Below are 19,498 nucleotides of genomic sequence, written 5' to 3'. Positions count from 1 at the left end.
AGGCTGTCTCGACATTCTCCATCTTTGTCTTGAGAGTGTCGACCATACTAGTCAACATGTAGTACCGTGCCTTGTTGTTAGCCGCCTGCCAACGCTCATACTTGTCCCTCACAGACTTGGTAGCTCCTTCAGCTGGAACTTCCGGGGATTCCTCAGTCATGACGAACTTGGAGTTGTCACCTATCAACACAATGTTGATGTTTTGCTTCCATTTAAGGAAGTTTTCTCCAGTGAGTTTCTCCATCGAAAGTTGAGAAAGGATGGGAGTAGACACAGCTTAACTTAAAACTACAAATTATCAATAAAGTAGGATTCAATCACATTTGCTCAATAAAACTTCTATTCACACAAATTTCAAGAAATAGCATAACATATACCAAAAATATGTAAGATATGAGAAAAAATACCAAAAACAATCATATCTCTATTTCTTTAGGTTTTTAACTAATCTATGATATCCTTGTCCCGGTTGGCGAGAGTAAAAAATACCACTAGTTAAATAGAGTTGTAAACTCATTTAATAATGGTCACCATTATTAACAACCTACTATTCGATCAAAATAAGAAAACAAAATCTCTTATTTTATGAGCTAGACCCACGGTTTTAATAATCATAGATTTAGTCCTAGTAGTCACCGTAGGGGTGAGTCTAGTAGAATTTGACCTATAATTATCTATCTTTCGAAATCTAACCTTGTCAAAATAACTAATGAACACCTTCCGTAGGGGGACGAATCAAAGCGCCTCGAGGCCCCATTAAGCTATTGACTATGTTAAACCAACGGTGGAGATCGAATCAAATTCTTAAAATCAGCTCATTATAAAATTAAAATAGTATTTTTTATTATTTATTTTTAGAAAATTAATGACTATGGTTTTCCAAAAAAAAATTAAACAGAATAAAATTTTTTTTAAACCCAAAGTCCTATAATTTCTTATTAATTCTAAAGTGTCACATTGAAACAAATTCAATTAATTTAGAATTAATTTGTTGCTAATCAATATTTAGGTTTAACTAATATAATGAACCTATACAATTAAGTCCAACTCAGGTAAATGGGCCTTAACAATTGGGCTTGTATGGAGGAGGGCTGGGTCCAGTATGTCGTTCCCACTACAAAGGCCCCCTATCTTCCATACAAGGTCCAAAAGACAGGAATTTAAACCTTCGTTTTATTAATTGTTATTAATTGATTAGACCCACTATAGTCATGCAAAGTAAATGGGCCTTCACAAGTGGAATCACCCACAAGAGAGAAATTTAAACTTTACATTTTCTAATGGGCCCAAATAAAACCTATCATTTTATGAATATTTTATTTGGCAAAATACCATATATCTAACAAACATATGGGCCACTATATGCATCTAAGCCCAATTGCAAAAATACCACATATAGTGCAAACAGACATGTTATAATTGGATGGGCCTAATCATGTTACTATATGAGCAATTCTATGAATTTATGCAAAAATACCACAATTTATTTCATTTGCAAAAATACCACAATTAATTATCTAGAATTTATCAAAAAAAATTCAAATTAATTAATTTTTTACAAAAATAAGTCAATTTAAATGAAATTTATCAACAATTAACAATAGTTAATTTAAGTTTCATTTATCAACAATCAACTTGGTTTTAGGTTAATTTGATAAAAAAAATATTAATTTAATTTAAATAGGATTTATCAACAATTAACCAAAGTTAATTTAAATCCCATTTATTAAAAATATTTTTATTAATTGGCTGAAAAAAAAAATGATATTTTTCAAAATTTAACCAATGTTAAATTTTAAAATCAATATCTTAACTATTTTCCAAAATATCTTGTGTTGTTATAACTATTATCAATATTTTAACCATTTAAAAATAATAAAATACAAATAGTTATAACAAGCCTAAAATATCTTAAATAGTTAAACAAATTCAAATAACCATAAAAATATCTAACTAACAATGTTCAAATTTCAAATAATTTAAATATTAAAAACTATAGAATAAAAAGATATTTATATTTTCAAATAAAGATTTAATAAAAATATCAAGAATTAAAATGAAAATATCTTAAATATCTGATATCAAAATTCTAATATTTTAATATATTAAAAGATTTAAAATTCAGTTGTTAGTCTAATTTTAAATTTGAATTTGAATCTTTGTAGAAAATATCTAATTATTTAAATCTCAACTAACCAAAATATCTTATTTTAAAAAATTTAAATGATAAAACAAAAAAGATATTTTTGGTTTTGATTATACATAATAAATTTCTACAATTTTAATTTTTTTAAAAAATATTTTTGAAAAAAAAAAAATGGATGAATAGTACCCGTGGTACTGTTCACGGGTACTGTTCATTGCGCTGGTGTGCATGGGCGCGCGCGGGGTGCGCGCGGGCGGCGCGCGGAGTGCGCGCGGGCGGTGCGCGGGGTGCGCGCGCGCGTGCACAGGAGCCAGGCCAAATTTTTTCAAAACTTTTTTTTGAGCAATTTTTCAAACCAAAACCATTTTCTAATCAATTTTAAACATGTTTTACACAAAATAAAGCATATATAAAAATTAATAGCATAGAAAATACAACAAAATAACCAAAAAATTGCTAAAATTCACATAAAATCAATATATTCATAAAAACATGAAAAACCATCCAATTATTCAAACATATCAAATAATCCAATTTTAAACATGTTCATGCATGAAAATAAAGATTACCAAAGGCTCTGAGGCCAGTTGTTGGAAAATCTTATACAAGATCTTTATTTATTTTCATGTATATCTAATATTAAACAAATTAATACGAGATAGCCTAAAACATGTTTCTAAAATTGAATTCAAAGAGAAACAAAAATAGAATACTTACAGTATACGCAGCGGAATTAAGAGTCCTTCCTTCAGTTTCTCTAACTCTTGTATCCTCTCTGTCGCAGAGTATTATCAAGAAACTGAACCGATCTTCTATTTTCTTCACGATCTTCCAATGTATCCTTAGAACCACCTAGACTAGTGTGGGCAATTCTCAACACATGAGATAGATATAGAGAGAAGAAGAGAAAATACAAAGAGGCTTAGAAAAGGACTTGTGTTTAGAGAGAATATAAAACTATCAGAAAATCTGACTTATCAAAAACCCTTTTTTTTGACTTCTCTATAAGCACTCCTTTTATAGACTAAATTAGGTCATTTAATTTAATTAAAAAATCAATAAAATAACAGCCATTTTGAAGCCCTAGGTCGAAATTATCATGGGCTATAGGCCCGTGAAATTTCCCATTTGATTATTAGCCCATTGAACTTAAAATCAAGGCCTGTATTATTTTTTATTGATTTAATTAATTAAATAATTATTTAAATCCTTTATCAAATTAATTATTTATAATTTGAACCTTGATTTAAATTTATTTATTAATTTAGATACCAATTTATCTTAATTAATAAATTTGCCATAATTTCTCTTTTCTTCTCAAAATTACACAACTCTGTGAAACTATCCAAAATTGACCTGGTCAACTTTGATAATTCTAATTGATGATTAAATCAATTAATTGAGACTATCTAGATGATTTTATCTAAGGTACAATGGGGACCATGGGCCTATGAAATCAAGCTCCAATAAGTTATCATAAATCTAACAAATAAATTTACTAACTTATTAATTTCTCGTGACTCCACTATAGACTTGGAATTGCACTCTTGAATTCATAGAGCGCTCTATAACAAATATAGATACGCTATTAATTATCCATTGTTACAACTATAATTGTCACTCAATCCTCTATAGACGGTCTACAATGAGATAGGACTAAAATACCGTTTTACCCCTCATTGTATTTTATCCTTAAAACACTTAGTTCCTTGTAAATGATATTTCAGTAAACTAATTTAATTACTGAAATGAGATCTCTATCATTTAACACCTTGAACCAAACTAAAAGGAAACCATCGTTTCACTTCTTCATCAGAAGCTATAGATGTTCATATCTATGATTAACACTCCCACTCAATTATACTACCGAGTTCCCAAGATGTAAGTATGGGCTAGTCCGTAGGGTAAGCTGGTAACGAACAAGTCAAAGAACTCAAATAATACAATCAGTTAGAATACTAACCACCCAGAATTGAGATTGAATTGACCTATGGTCAACTATATGATATGACTAGAATAGATAATAACGGTATGTTTACTTATCTTATCAACTGTCAATATCGGTCCTGTCCGATGTAACAAATACATCCGATCTTATCTACTTTGCTAATGTTCTGGAAAGAACATAACACTGTAATGTGTAAGTAGATCATATCGTAGATTGGCAAGTCAGTGTAAATCCGGTGCACTGACTAATCTTAGGACTAACTTATTTTTGAACATATAATCATATTTATATTCCACTGTGATTACGTCACTATAAATAAGATTAGCTATATGCTCGGGATTTAATAGAAGTTTATATTAAACAAATAATCATGAAAATAAAACATGTGAGCAAAGTGATTGACCAAGTCAAAAAATGATTTCTATTCTTTTATTGAAAATAAAAATGAGATTACAAAGAATTTAGGTTTTAATTAGGGCATAAAACCCCAACAATATATAGTAACCTAAAGTACATGTTACCTATACACATAGACTAGTATAGACTATAAAATTATGTAGTTACCTACCTAAGAGGCGGTTACTACTGTTGGTAACTAATTAAGAGGTTTCAAGTAACCTTCATGATACTCATTTTACTCAGAGAAAAAGTATCATAACTTAGCTAGTTACTGTTAGGTTTAGTTATTTATGAAAAGGTTTTATGCTGACACAAATGGAAGTCCAAAATATACTTGATTATTACTCCTAAAATCCTTAAGTTGTTTGTTTAAATGGCTCGATGTGTAATAACAAGTTAAGTACTATATTAATTAAAATATTAATTGTACGGAATAAAAAATAATAAGAGCTCAAATGGTCAATGTAAATATATTCTATATTTTAATTAGATATATTGAAGCAATATTTTTAGAATTTAATAGACTTATAAACAATGTAAATATATATCTTCTATATAATAAGTGATAGATAACAGAAATTTTTGGTTTTTAGAGTTTTTTATTTTTTTAGTATTAATTTTAACGGAATATTCTTATATTTAACAGAATATTTTTATATTTAACAGTAGTTAGTAAATCCTTAAATTTAAATAAAATAAAATAAATAATTAAAAAATTAAAATATGATATTTTAAAAATATTTTACAATAATAATTATTTAAAAATAATAAATAACTAAACAAATTAAAATATGATATTTTTAAGATATTTTACAATGATAATTATTTAAAAATAATAAATAATTAAACAAATTAAAATATGATATTTTTGAGATATTTTACAATGATAATTATTTAAAAATAATAAAATCATACTTTTTATAAGTTAAATAAAATTTAATTAAACTTAAACTCACTTATTAGAATAATATCATATTAAACATATGATATAGAATAATGTGAATTAGCAACAAATTTTTTTTTTAAACTAGCAAGAAACTTAAATTTAAAATCCACATAAATATTTAATATTATATTAAACATATAATATATAATCTCTTATTGTCACTCCCAAATTCAAAAACTAGAACAAACATAAACTTAAACAAAAATAAATAAATTATTTAATTAAAATATAATATTTATTTTAAAATTTATATCACATTAATATAAATTTAATAAAAATAATTAATAAATTCTATAAATAAAACTATGCAAACCATTGCACATTGCTTAGATCTAGTATATATATATATATATATATTATGTAAAGGGTCTGCAATGAATTGAGCCTTCCGCCACTACTCTGCGTCCTTGGTGTTTGCCATATTGCCTCTCAGTACTAGTGCCACTACCCCTCTAATCACGATTTTGAATATTCTTTAGGGAATTGTAAATTTGTTTGAAGTTTGTTATTGTGCTATTTTGTATTTTTCTCCCCTTTTACATAGCCTATTATTTTACTGTGAAGAGGTTTGGACATTTTTTGGTTAGGCTGTTGTCGAGTTGGGGGTCTATATATTATACGTTTTAGAGTGGGATTGATCATTGACATGTTATGCATAGTATATTTCATTGTAGTAACATGTAATGATTTAAAAAAAAAAGTGGGTTTACTAGCGTTGGGACTTAGTTAGAGTCTTTACATTGATATTACAATATTTATAAGCTTGCGTACATAATTACTATTGCATTCGTATTAGTTGTGTTATTTTTCACAACTGGGCGACAAAAGAGGCGAGTATCCTCGGACATGGCATACATTTGAAATTGCAAAGCATTATAATCAACATTGTTTGGTAAATTTTGCCAATGGTTTGGGTTTCTTCGTCATAGGATCTGGTCTTGAGATAGGTTCATGGGGCTACCAAGGTATGAGGAATGTTGTAGGCAAAAACCTTCCATGTCTAGAATTAATGTTTACTTCTCTTTCTTTGAAAGTTACGCATTTTTTTTTCAAAAAAAGAAAAAGAAAAACGTACCTTTTGAATTTTGTGTTTTCATCATAAGAGTTTTTTCTAATTTTTTGTTTTTTGATATAAAGTTGATATACATTTTCGTGTTATTATCGATCACTTATGGAGTTACACGTATCTGATCAACAATGGCAAGTCATGTCTTTGAGGGGGGAAAGTCAAGGAGAGAAATAATTTTTTTTATATAAAAAACTTTAGTATTACATTTATTTGTAAAATCAATGACATTTTCATTAATTATTTAAAAAGTAATTTAACTTAAAACTAAAATTGAGCTAAATAAAGGAATCCAAAAGGTTTAGGGGAGTTTTGTGGTAGGGTAGAGTCATTTTTATCTTATTGGTACAACAAGCTCTTTATATAGACACGGAGGGTATCTTGGCCATGATTTTTGTTAAGATGGTATTCATTTGAGTGTTCATTGTCGTGGTTATAAGGAACATGTTTGTTGTATGCATAATTGTTTGATATTAAGGAAGTATGCTATATACTAGTTGGGTAAAAAGACTTCTCAAATGTTTAATTCCTAAATAAACTTGAAAGGCATATTATGTAATTTGCTAGCTAGGTTGGTAGCTGATATGATATCATGTGTAGAATATATGCGTGTGTTTTTTTTTCTTCTTTTGATAGGGCATAATATGTGTCTATAACATAAAAAAAAAATGATATCAATACAAACCATTTTAGTTAAAAAAAATCATAAAATAAGTAGATCAAACTAGATAACAAAACTGTTACTACAAATAACATTGCAGAACAAAGAAAAGAACTTCACAAATCTAAATTAAAGGATTAATTGGCTACGCACCACCTTCTTCAGCATTTCTCAAATGATTGTCGTTTTCAAGTTCTTTCTCTTTCTCAAACTCCTTGGCAATGTCGTACGAAGCATGTAACCCAAAGAAGAAGTAATAGCCCAAAATAATCAGAGTCCAAACCCCAAACCTTATAAACGAGTCCTTATCAATTGAACCTAGAAGAAATATGTTGATCGCAATTGAAGCCGAGGGTAACCATGGCACCAATGGAACCCCCCAAAGCTTAGGGAACTTCGCCTGAGGAACAAAGATTCGAAGACCTAATGTCCCCAAGAACCAAAGCGGAGCAGTAATGGCGTACCCGTACCAACCATCGCTGGTGCCCCAGTAAGCAGAGGTAGCAATCGAAGAGCCCAGAATCACTATGAGGAAGAAAACCAGCTTGTTCCGGTCAGCCGTAGTAGTCACTCCGGTAGCGTAGTACCGCCGGACGAGAAGGGCGACTGCGACGAGCATGAAAATGAAGAGGGTCGATATGGAGAGGAGGTTGGAGAGAATATCCAGCTTGGTGAATAAGGCGATGACGGCCGTGGCTGTGATCATGACAATGGTGGCGTTGGCTGGGGTACCAGTCTTCTCGTTGACTTGGGCCAGCCATGGCGGCATCATGTGGGTCCGAGCTATGTGTGTCAGGTAACGAGCCTGGCCCACTGCGCTGACTAGCAAAACACTCGTCATTCCCTTTAAGGCTCCAGCCGCAACGAGGTACTTCGCCCAGCCCATTCCGACGGTCTCAAACGCAATTGAGAAGGGAGCATCTTCGTCAATTAGTTGGTATGGTACCATCAGGCAAAGGGTTATAGCCAGTAGACAGTAAACGACGGTGGTGATGAGCATGGAACCAACTAGCCCGATGGGGATGTCTTTACCAGGGTTCTTAGTCTCCTCAGCCATGGTCGAAACGGCGTCAAATCCTACGTAGGCAAAGAAGAGCACTGCAGAGGCTTTGAAGACACCACGTGGGCCAAAGGGTGCGAATGGTGTGTAGTTATCGAAGTTGGCTTTGGTAAGACCGGCGATGATGATGAAGAGAATGACGAGGACGTGGACAATCGAAGCGACGTAGTTTAGTCGGGATGAGCCTTTGGTGCTGAGCACAGCCAAGACGCAAATGAAGGCCATGACCACGACGGCGATCGGGTCAAGGTGGCCGTAATTTTCGGAGAGAGCACCCACGGCGTTGATGCGGAACTCGTCTGGTTTGTGGTTGCATAGGGTGGCGAAGTAGGAGGTCCATGATCGGGCCACGGCCGCGCCACCGATTACGTATTCGAGGAGGATGTTGCCTGCGGCAATGAAGGCAACGAAATCTCCAAGCTCTACCCTTAGGTAAGCAAATGAGCCGCCTGAAAGAAAATTTTAAAACCATGAATATAATTACTAATTTAGAAAAATAAAATTGGAACTTATGTAGATATACATTTTTTTTTACTTATATTATACAGAGTCGTTATCCTACGATTTTTACTGAACGGTAGTTGCCCACATAAAGAGTTCAGTTCACATTTTAAACAGACTCTTGGGGAATTTTTGAGATCTAAAAAATTAAGTCAAGCAAAAGAAAAAATATATGCAATATATATTATTGAGTAAATAGTGGCTGAAATATATCATGTTTTCTAAACGTTTGGCTTTTATACCTAATTTTTTTTAGTAGTAAATACACTTAATATTTTCAAAATATTCACTTTTATAAGCAATTTTTTTTTCTGTTGTAAATATAATGAATGTTTTTAAAATGTTGTATTTTTATATTTATTTTTTATTATTTTGATAAGTAATAAGAAAATAAAGGAAAGATATAGAACTTTTTTTTTATTCTTTCTCAAAATCATTATTTTAAATTAAACATTAATAAATGTTTTATTAAAATTAATAAAAATGATTTACACTAATTAAAAATTTATATATTTTGGTCAATTTAAAATATAAATTTAAAAAAAATAAAGGGAAAATATAAATTTGATTCTATCTTATTTCTTTATTATTATTTTGAATTCGAAAATAATTTAAAATTCTAAAAGTAAGCAAAATATTATATTTTTTTCATTTATCAAAATAATTTTAAAAAATAGGTATATAAAAGTGCAACGGTTGAGTATATTTAACATGAGGTCTAAATAAGAAACAAGAAAAAACTTCAAGATAAAACCTCCAAAATAAACAAAAGTAACCTAAATAATAGTAATAATAATCCATATGTTTTTGTTACTTTCATAATATAAAAAAAATTATTACCAAAAAAATATAGAAAGCATGGCGTATAGCATACCTGCAACGGGAATTTCGACTGCAAACTCAGTGTAACAAAAAACAGAAAGCATGGCGGAGATGCCCGAAACGACGTAGGATAAGACGACGGCGGGGCCAGCATCCGTCTTGGCCTCGAGGCCCGTCAGGACGAATATTCCGGCGCCGATGACGGCTCCGATTCCGAACCACATGAGGTCCCACCATGTGAGCGTCTTCTTCATCTCGTGCTGGCTTCGAGCCTTCATCTCAACCAGTTCCTCGCTGTCCAATGATCGGGTCGTGACCCGATTGATGAAACGGGTCGGAGTCTCTTTCAGTGCTCGGACGTAATTGCCCCAGCTCTGGAACGACTCCTCAGGGAGAAAATCGTCTTTTGTGCACGAACATCCTCTTCTCCTCAATCCTTCGTCTCCTCCCACCCCCATCTTTACTTCTCTCTTCACATTTCAATAAATAGAAATATATAAGTAAAAGAAAATTCTGAATCCACACCCTTTTTTTAGTTAGAAAATGAAGAAAATAAATTCTTAGATTGAAAACATTGATGCGCTTTGTACATATATTGATATATGTATATATATAAATGAAAATGATCATATATAGAAACTAAATATCGTTTCTTTTTCAGGAAAATAAAATCAAGAAACATTGAATTCGTTAAATTAAACAAATATTTCGAAAGTAAATATACAATCGAAAAATACAGTCATACTTACGAAGCGGCTAAGCTCCGAGAAAAATCTGAGTTTGCGACTAGAATTTTACGAGAAAGTGAAAGAAAAAGAGAGGAAAAATGTTCGGGAGGCGGGAAAAATCGTGTGGTATACAGCCACGTATCTAAGGGCGGAGTCTATATGTGCTAGTCTGTGTATAATGTGTGTATATATATAAAGGAGAGAGTACGGGCAGTTATTATGTTGACCGGAGTCAGAGGGGGATTCCGAATCTGACCGCCTTTTTTCCAAACAAAGGGGTAAAATAGTAAAACCGTAAATCACAACCCAATCACAGCTGGTTGTTGTTCTTCCTATGGAATCTCGTCATTCATTTCTTTTTTCTTAATTCGTTGTTATATCGTCCTATATTAATGACGTATTAATATTCAAAAAATTTAATCACGGATTTAGAAACACTAGTGAGTGACTGTATTAATTTTTTTTATTCCCCAAATAAGATTAATTAAATTTTTGGAATAATAATCAGGGCTTTTTTTTTTCTTTTTTGACTGAGGAGTCGTTTTGGTTTTTCCAAATAAGTATGGTGCCCGGATAATTTATTATTTTCATCCATTTTGTTTTAAAGAAAAAAATATTAAAATATAATTACTTACTAAAATTTTCCATTCTATTTTATTTTTTCAAAAGATAATTACCATTCTAATTGCTCATTAAAAACTTTAACTAAAATTATAATGATGATTTTAACTTAAACAAATTGGAAAAAAATGAAAAACAAACAAATAGGAAATTGAATCAGTGATAACTTAATTTCACAAAATAAATTATTTCATAAAATATATGACTGCATGAACATGGGATCCGAGTGCGAATTAAGCTAGTGTACTGGTAGCCAATTTTTAATAATTTTGTGATTTTTTAAATAGAAAAAGAAAACCTCTTATAATTGAGTAAAATAACATGCAAATGCCTCATATTATTTTTAGTTTATATAATATCTATAATTATATTGTATGTTCTTGCTAATTTTTTTATTTAGTTTTTATATATTGTTGAAGACGTTTTTCGTCAACTAAAAACAAGAGCAATTAAGCAAATATATAATTTAAAAAAAAACATAGAATTTTACATGATTCGATAGTTAAATCTATCTAATACACGAGTCATTTTTAATTATCTTTGTGTGTTAAAGCTTTCCAAGCAATTTTATAGAGTTTTTGCATAAAAAAATTTAGAGTCGCCTCTAAAGACCATCATCCAGGCTATTTATAGGCCTAATACACCAAAATATTATCTAGTTAAGTTTAGGAAAGTTACAAGGGAAAATATAGTAAATGGCCCAAAACAATGGCATCAAGAAGCTAATGTCCTCATTTTTCAAATTGCATTGTTGATTACCTAAATTTCTCTTTTCTATAATTTTTTTATTTAGAAGCACATGACTTTAATATAGTGGTATATGTATATTAGTTTTATTTAATTAGTTTTTATTTTAAAGTTATATTATTTTTTTAAGTTTTTTATTGGTTGTTGGTATATTAATTTATAATTAGTGTGTATGTTTTTTGTGGTATGGTATATCATTTTTTTAATGATATTTAGTTTTTGTCTTATTATACATAATGATAGTATATAATTTTGTGTCATGATATATACATTTTGTTAGCATGGTATATACATTTTTGAGTAATAATTTTGTAAGTTTTGTTGGTATATTATTTTTCAACTAAGCATATGTATTTTGTGATATAGTATATCATTTAACAATCTATAAAAAACGAAAATAAATTTAAAATAAAAATTAATTAATTAAAACTAATATACATATACAATAATATTAAAATATTTAGAATAAATTAGTAATTTGTTAAATGACATATTTGGTAATATGTAATAATAAAAATGTGGTTAGGTTATTTTACTGCAAAATTAAAAACACAGGCATTTACTTACCTTCACACATTATTAAGAGTCATTTTGCACCAAGTCCCAAGTTACAATATATCAAATTTGAATTTGAAATACAAATATGTCCATTAAAATATCATTATTTGCATTAATTATAAATAAATATCCTTAAACATTATGGTTGATTACACGGTTTTAGTTAAATCTCCATGCTTGTAGGGATTTTACAGTTGCATATGCGCTTTCAACTTCGGAAGAAGCCTTTGCCCTCGAGCTCACCTTACAGGATCGGGTACGAATGACGTGGCGCCTAAACATGACTGACTATTAGCGTAAATAGTCATGCCAACTACCATTTACATTTTTAATCTTCACACCTGAGAGGCTACATTTCTAGGATGCTTTTCATATCTTCGAAATTTTGGTGTAACATTTTGCCCCATCAAAAGTGTCACCTCGATCCTCGTGGGAAGGAAACTTTTGAACTTCTCTTTACGGGAAACGTGCCCACCTACCACACTCGAGTATGCACATGTGTTAGCAGAGGAATGGAAGATGAAGGTACTCAAGTACTCATTTCTGCCCACGTCCTTTCACTTGCCATCTTTTTGTCGCCACTCTTCGGGATTGAATGTGGTCCCTTGGATCATATTTTAATTTTATTTCGAGGGCCTAGATTCACTCGGGAACTTCCGTTTTAAGCCTATTTAACCCCATTTTTTCTCCCTCTTCATCACTTTCACTATTTCTTCTAAAATAGAACCAGAGCATTTTAAGCTTTCTTGCATGTTCTCTTCGAAGAAAAAGAAGAACATATCTGAGATCCCCCAATTTCCTACTCATTCTCCCTTTTACGATGAATGCCCAAGGGTTTCTTTGCACAAGTATTACCAATCCGTGCTTTGTTTTCATCACCAACTTCCTCAGCATAAGTTTTCAATCTTTTTTCTATTGTGCATGAGTTTTTTTTTCTTGATTCTATTCTTGAAGATTTTTGTGTTTATATATATATATTTGTGTGTGTATATATATATAAGAATGGGGCATTTGACTTATTTTTCTGAGATATTTAGGGAAAAATTAGTTTTTATAGGGTAAAAATTACTAAAAAGGGCATTTTTTTTTGTTTTAGGCAGATTAGACACGGGTATCATGTAGAACAAGAAATAGGATTTTAGGAATAGGGTTTTAACGTATTTAAATAATAACCCCTTTATGGATAACTGTCCATTTTCCTAAAAAATTAGGATAGCCCAAATCGGAAATTAACTATCCATCTTTTGTGGATACCATCTCGATACTATGAGCCTATTACAGCTCAGTTACATCGAATATTTAGCCTCGTTATTATGAGCTTTCGAGCTCGAATTTTCGAGTTATTCTTTCCAATTTTATCCTTTTAAAACTTTGGGCCCTCATCCGTTTCTTTGTGGTTAGATGATGCAGTCTCCAAAGTATTGGTGGGGGGCCGAACTCACCATTCCATACAAGCCTCCATCCCTTCGAATTGAATCTCCATTTTCACGCAACCAAAGACTGATTTGGGAATATGAATAGCGATATGAGAGCGAGGATGTCAGTGCCCATTTTTGACGTCAAATATCCAAGGTTCAAAAAAAACAAAGAAGGAGATTGCGAGTAGTTATTTATCCCAATCCTGATCAAGAAATTAGGCCCATTCCTCTTGATCCTAAACTTAAGGTCACCATTGCTTTTCATCCTAACGAACTCTCTTACGAGATCATGGAGAGTTCTTCAAGCCGTCCTTCTAAACAGCTAGCCCCAAAAATTTCTTCCACCCCTGCCTCGGGAAGTACTTTTTTTTAGGCTGAACATTATAAAAGCACCATTACTTCCACGAGGCAGGTTTTGTTGGAAAACCAATTAGAGCACGCAGTGAAAAAATCACGCATGGTGAGCCAGTTTTTTTTGTTTATTTGAAAACAACAGAACAATAACATACAAAAATGTTCAATAATCATATAAACAATTTATATGACCAAGAAAACAATCTAAAAACATTATCATACAATACTATTAATCATGAAACAAATATATTTATATATACAACATATAAACAAAAAAATCAAGAGCATAAACTTTGACTTCTTGAAGCCTATCAAGTGTCCTTGAGTCTTTTCATATTATTATCGATTTTCCTATCCAAAGCTTTGAACACTCAAACCACGATCTTCTGGACTGTTCTCTACACCTGAAGATGTGTGTGGACACATACATAACATGGACTTATATTTTAAGAATCACAAGTATTTCTCAAAACATGAGAACTTGGATTATGGTCTGAGAATTGCTAGAATAAAGAAGAAAAAAATAGAGATTTGTCTAACAAAATCCTCTGAGAACTATTCTGAATTGTATATTGTTGTGTCTGATGTATATTTCCCTTCTTTCTCTGTTTTTTCTCTTCTTCTTCTATATCATATATATAGAGATTTATTTTACCTTATTATTCTTAATAATAATAGTAATATAAATATATTATGATAATGATGATAGGATTTGATTTTACATAAATGTCTAACTTACCATATTTGAAAAAACTATTTTAAAAATTGTTAAATTATTAAATAAATAAAATAAAAACTACATAGATACAATATCTATATAGTGGTATATGCATGGCACAGTCCTTGGACTGTGTCAAGCGTGTACTGCTATTCCCTTTTCAAGGATTTTGCATTTTTCTTTTATTCAATTATTTAACTAAATCAATATCCCACAAAATAAGGTATTTATTTTTTTAAGGAAAAGATGACAACCATATTTCAAAATTTAAATTCTAAATTCTAAATTTAAAATTCAAAATTCAAATTGATGATCATCATTATTATCATCTTTTAAAATTAAATAAATCAAAAATGATTTTTGACTTAACAATTTTATTTTCTCCCACTCAAATAAAATAATTAATTTCAAAAAATTTATTTATTTATTTATATATATGAAATTCGAAAATTTATATATTTAAATTAATAAATATATTTTTGAAAATTAATGATTAATTCTAAATTGATTATTCAACCTCAATTATCATATAATTGCATACTTGACCCGAAGAATAAAATTCTTCTCAAATTCCCAAATTACAGTTATACCCTTGCATCAACTCTTACCTTGATATGGTGTTGATAGAGCCACCTAGGGGACCTATGTACCTATAATATCAAGCTCCAATAAATATTACATTATTAATCAAACTCTTTGATTAAATAATCATATTTATTAATCTCATGATTGCTCTACTAAAAATATGAGATTGAACTCTTGATAATTATATACATATATTTACTGAACACTTTATTTAGAATAAAGTGTTCATTGATATAATCATTACATACGATGTTTAAACAAGTATGAGCAAATCACATTTGGTCCAGTTCTACATACTCTCAGCATGCAAAGTACATCCACTAAAGTGTCCTACTACACTAGTAACCCGGATCTAGGTCACATGTATTCATAATACTTGTTTACCCAAAAATGGCTCCTGATGACATGGCAAGATTTTCTTCCACGTGGCTGGCACGTGGCGGTTTCGAGTAGATGGATCCTGTTCGACCTTCTACCAGATAGTTATTGATTCATCAAATCTCGTGATTGGGTGCGACCAATCTAGTCACATACTTTCATTTACTTCCTTTGGGATACGCAATCTTGTAATAAGTAAATCTATTATATTTCATTTTATTACCTTGATACGCAAATCTCAATTGTAATTAAGGTCTATCGACCCATGTAACTCCCTTGAGCCTATAAATAAGAAGGAGAGGACTCAAGGAAGAGACTTTTGAACTTTTGATCTTTGTATTCAGAGAAAAGAGCACAGTGTGATTATCTACCGAAATTGTAATCCTCCAAAGGCTTGTGAAACTCGTGAACCCTAGTTCATTGATCACAATATTGGGATTCAATATCAATAAGAACACTAAGTGGACGTAGGTCATTACCATCTAGTTAGGGCCGAACCACTATAAATCGTTTGTGTCATTTACTTTCCATTTGATTCTCTTCTTGATTTCCTTTTGTTCTTTGTCGTTTATTTGACTCCGTGTCGTTGGCCAAATCGAGGGTCAACATTTTGGTGCTTTCATTGAGAGAATTATTTCGAGACTTCAAGAAGATCAAATGGCTAAGACATCCAAGAGAGCTGGACAGACTTCTGGCGCTGCATCCACTCAGCCTCCTCCTCCAAATGTGGCTGAAAATGAGCAACACTTGGATTTTGAGGAAGAAGAAATGAATTCTGAAATGATGAGGAAAACACTGAGTGTGTTGCAGGATGAGTTGGCCAATCTGAGGGCCAATCAAGAGAATGCGGCGAAGACCTTGGTGCTACAACAGAGGGAAATCAAGCGTCAGCGTCAGGAACTGAATGAGTGGCAGGCAGACATGGACCGCCGGTAGAGAGATACCACTGCCGTTTTAGAAGCATCCATTCAGTTGGCTCAGGGACAAGCTGTGTTGGCTTCTCAATCGGATCAGCCACCAAATGCACCACCGCAACGGGCCCCAAATCCGAGTCCTCCGCTTCAGCCAGTAAGCCCTCAAAGGCCTGAGAAACCGCCTGCTTCTCAGTAGGATATCCCAATTTAGGATCCTGAGCAACAGCCACCTTTTCAAGTTGATCAAGGCAATCCCCAGTGCCAAAGGCAGAATAGGGACGGGCAGCCTCCCCGAAGCCCTAGACACCCAGTGGCCGATGAACCAAATCCACCAAGCAGGGGGCAACGTCCTTCTGCTAACAGAAGGCACCCCGAGTCAGGCTCTGTGGTTAGGGGACCCCCATGGCATAATAACGCACGGGGACCCACCAACCAACGCAGGCCTCCCCCTGACCCTCGGGAGAAGCCATCTAGAGCAGGAAACAGCGTGACCAGCCGGTCGCGCTATAGTCGGTCGCAATTTAGGGACGGGCATGATTATAATGAAGCCGACTCCAGCAGGAGAAATGCTGGTCGAGGGCATGAAGGAAGAGGTGGAGATAGAAACCCCCCACCAAGAGAAAATAGGCTTATGAGCCAAAACGCTGGGGGGCAGCCAAGATAGCATAACGTCTTTGATCGGCTGAGGGCTAGCAAGAAAAGGCGTCGAGATGATGACTTGAGGGACGTGCTCAACCACAGGCGCGAGAGGCACGATGAGTATGCCCCTCCGGCACTAGTCACCCTATCGATCCTAGACGCTGTACAGGCCCAAATTGATGCATTAAACTAGGGTATCCAGCAGCTGGTGGGAAGCCGAACATCCCACATCGAGTATGATCAGAGGAGAGGTACTTCGTTTGTACAGAGGATTGCTGTAGCAGAAACCCCCATCAAGTTCAAGATGCCAATACTGCCGAACTTCGATGGGTATGGGGATCCAGTATCTCATGTAAACAAGTTTGAGATACAAATGGACATCCATAAGGTATCGGACGATGCCCGCTGCAGGATTTTTTGGGCCACCTTATCTGACACTGCTCAGGAGTGGTTTTCAAATTCCCTCCTGCTAGTATAGTATCATGGGAAATGTTCGTGAACAAATTCTACGGACAATGCTACGCTGGTCGTGTACACCCCACTGAGGCCAACCAGCTGGTCGAGATACGCCAGAATGAGGGAGAACCCTTAAAGGAATACGTCTAGCGTTTCATGCGAGTAGCTACTAGAGCTAAAACAGTGGGCGACAAGGGAAAAATGATGGCCCTTACTGCCGGAGTAAGGCACCATTCTCCCCTTTGGAATAGCTTAAGAAAGAATGGGGTGAAGAGTACCCAGGAGTTTCTTGATCGAGCAGACCGATACATTAAGCTCGAGGATGTGACCGATTGCTAATGAGGGGAAATCGCCTGCGAAAGACAAGGGACCTGTAACGCCCTAAACTCCAGGGACCGTTACGGTGTTCCTTATAAACAGTGCTAAACTCGCTAATCCAGGCATTTGGCCAAAATCATGTAACTAAGTATGATTAGCGGTTTAGGGATTAAAATTTTTGGTTAAGATATAATATTTCATTAGAACGTTTACAGTATACATTGGGATCCCAAAAATATAATTTAAAGGTCTATTACAAGAAAATATTTATAACCAGCCGATCTAAGTGGCAAAACAGGGTTTAACCCTAGTTCTTCTTTCAACCCTCGGCCGTGGCGGTCGATCAGCCGCATATGTACACATCGTCACCTAAGCTCTCTAACTCAAGGATGGTCCAGCTTTCTTTTGCCTTTACCTGCACCACATAGCACCCGTGAGTCGAAGCCCAACAAAAAATCTCAATATACTAATGAATAGTAATAACATGTCATCAAATCATAATGTGCATGCCTAGCAATAATAGCCTTCCTCATGCATGCAAGCAAGTGAAAACAAATGATTACGGGGTCCTGCATCTGAATAGATGATTAATGAGTCAATCTCTGGGGACCTGCTTCTTGAATAAATGACTAGTAAGTCAATCTCGGAGTGGGTGACTAATGAGTCACACCCTGCATAGGTGACTAATGAGTCATGCTCTGTATAGATGACTAATGACTCATACCCTGTATAGATGACTAATGAGTCACACTCTGGATAGGAGACTAATGAGTCTCACTCTGTATAGGTGACTAATGAGTCACACTCTGGAGGTCCCACACCCTCCTAGCCATATGACTTGTAGGTCACCTTAGCCTTTCTGGCTCTGTCTCTAAATAACTAGCCCTTAGACTAGACAAGCGCTTTTAATTTTCATCGAACTTGAGGTCGGTCCGGCATTGATGCTTATTTGAGTCATTCAATGCAGATGTCGATTAGATCTAATCTTTTATTAGCTTGCGTTAAACACGCTAAGTTTGTTCTTGACTTATGAATCAATACCATATGACCAGTGTTCAGTACCACTGTCGAACTTGACTAATGAGTCACAGCTTCATAGTTGATACTGACACCATTGCCAATTCTGACTAATGAGTCAGTGCCACGCACATGTAACCAATGCTACTAGGCATATATCATATGTCAAATATCCAAACGTAGGGCATTCAACATGCTTACTTAACAGTTGCTAGAATAATTATGATCATGCACAAACACAGAGACTCAAGCTCTGATCAGTCTCATATTCAACATTCATGGCATGCCCTAAATACATGTTTCTCGTGCATCATATGCATCACATTTAATCAGCCGACATTCCTCAATAATAATCATACACAAGTGAGCAAGATTGCTAAGCATTTGATATGCTATCAATGCTCACATTTAAACATCCAACATGCATCAAGAATAGCCATGCATGTCACATATGGGGTGCAGTTTTCATACCTTTGGTCCAAGCACAGGTTACCAATA

The 19,498-nt window shown here is 33.3% G+C and overlaps 1 protein-coding gene across 1 annotated transcript; it reads right to left on the bottom strand.

Annotated features, from left to right (window-relative positions):
- Positions 1–7,138: 7,138 nt before the first annotated feature.
- Positions 7,139–10,426, bottom strand: LOC133801215 (cationic amino acid transporter 1-like). The gene is made up of 3 exons (XM_062239392.1): positions 10,299–10,426; positions 9,602–10,019; positions 7,139–8,675 (listed from the first exon to the last, which is right to left on the bottom strand). Exons 2-3 carry the CDS (start codon positions 10,005–10,007, stop codon positions 7,312–7,314), a joined length of 1,770 nt encoding a protein of 589 aa, XP_062095376.1. The 5' UTR covers positions 10,008–10,019; positions 10,299–10,426; the 3' UTR covers positions 7,139–7,311.
- Positions 10,427–19,498: the final 9,072 nt, after the last annotated feature.

This window comes from Humulus lupulus, chromosome 9 (genome assembly GCF_963169125.1).
Source record: "Humulus lupulus chromosome 9, drHumLupu1.1, whole genome shotgun sequence".
Classification (NCBI taxonomy): Eukaryota; Viridiplantae; Streptophyta; class Magnoliopsida; order Rosales; family Cannabaceae; genus Humulus; species Humulus lupulus.
Note: the sequence above shows the minus strand (reverse complement) of the source record. Positions and strands in the feature narration are given on the sequence as shown.

Coding starts and splice junctions, on each gene's coding strand:
- LOC133801215 (XM_062239392.1), bottom strand. CDS start 10,007: ATGGGGGTGGGAGGAGACGAAGGATTGAGGAGAAGAGGATGTTCGTGC. Junction 8,676..9,601: donor AGTCGAAATTCCCGTTGCAG/GTATGCTATACG, acceptor ATTTTCTTTCAG/GCGGCTCATTTGCTTACCTA.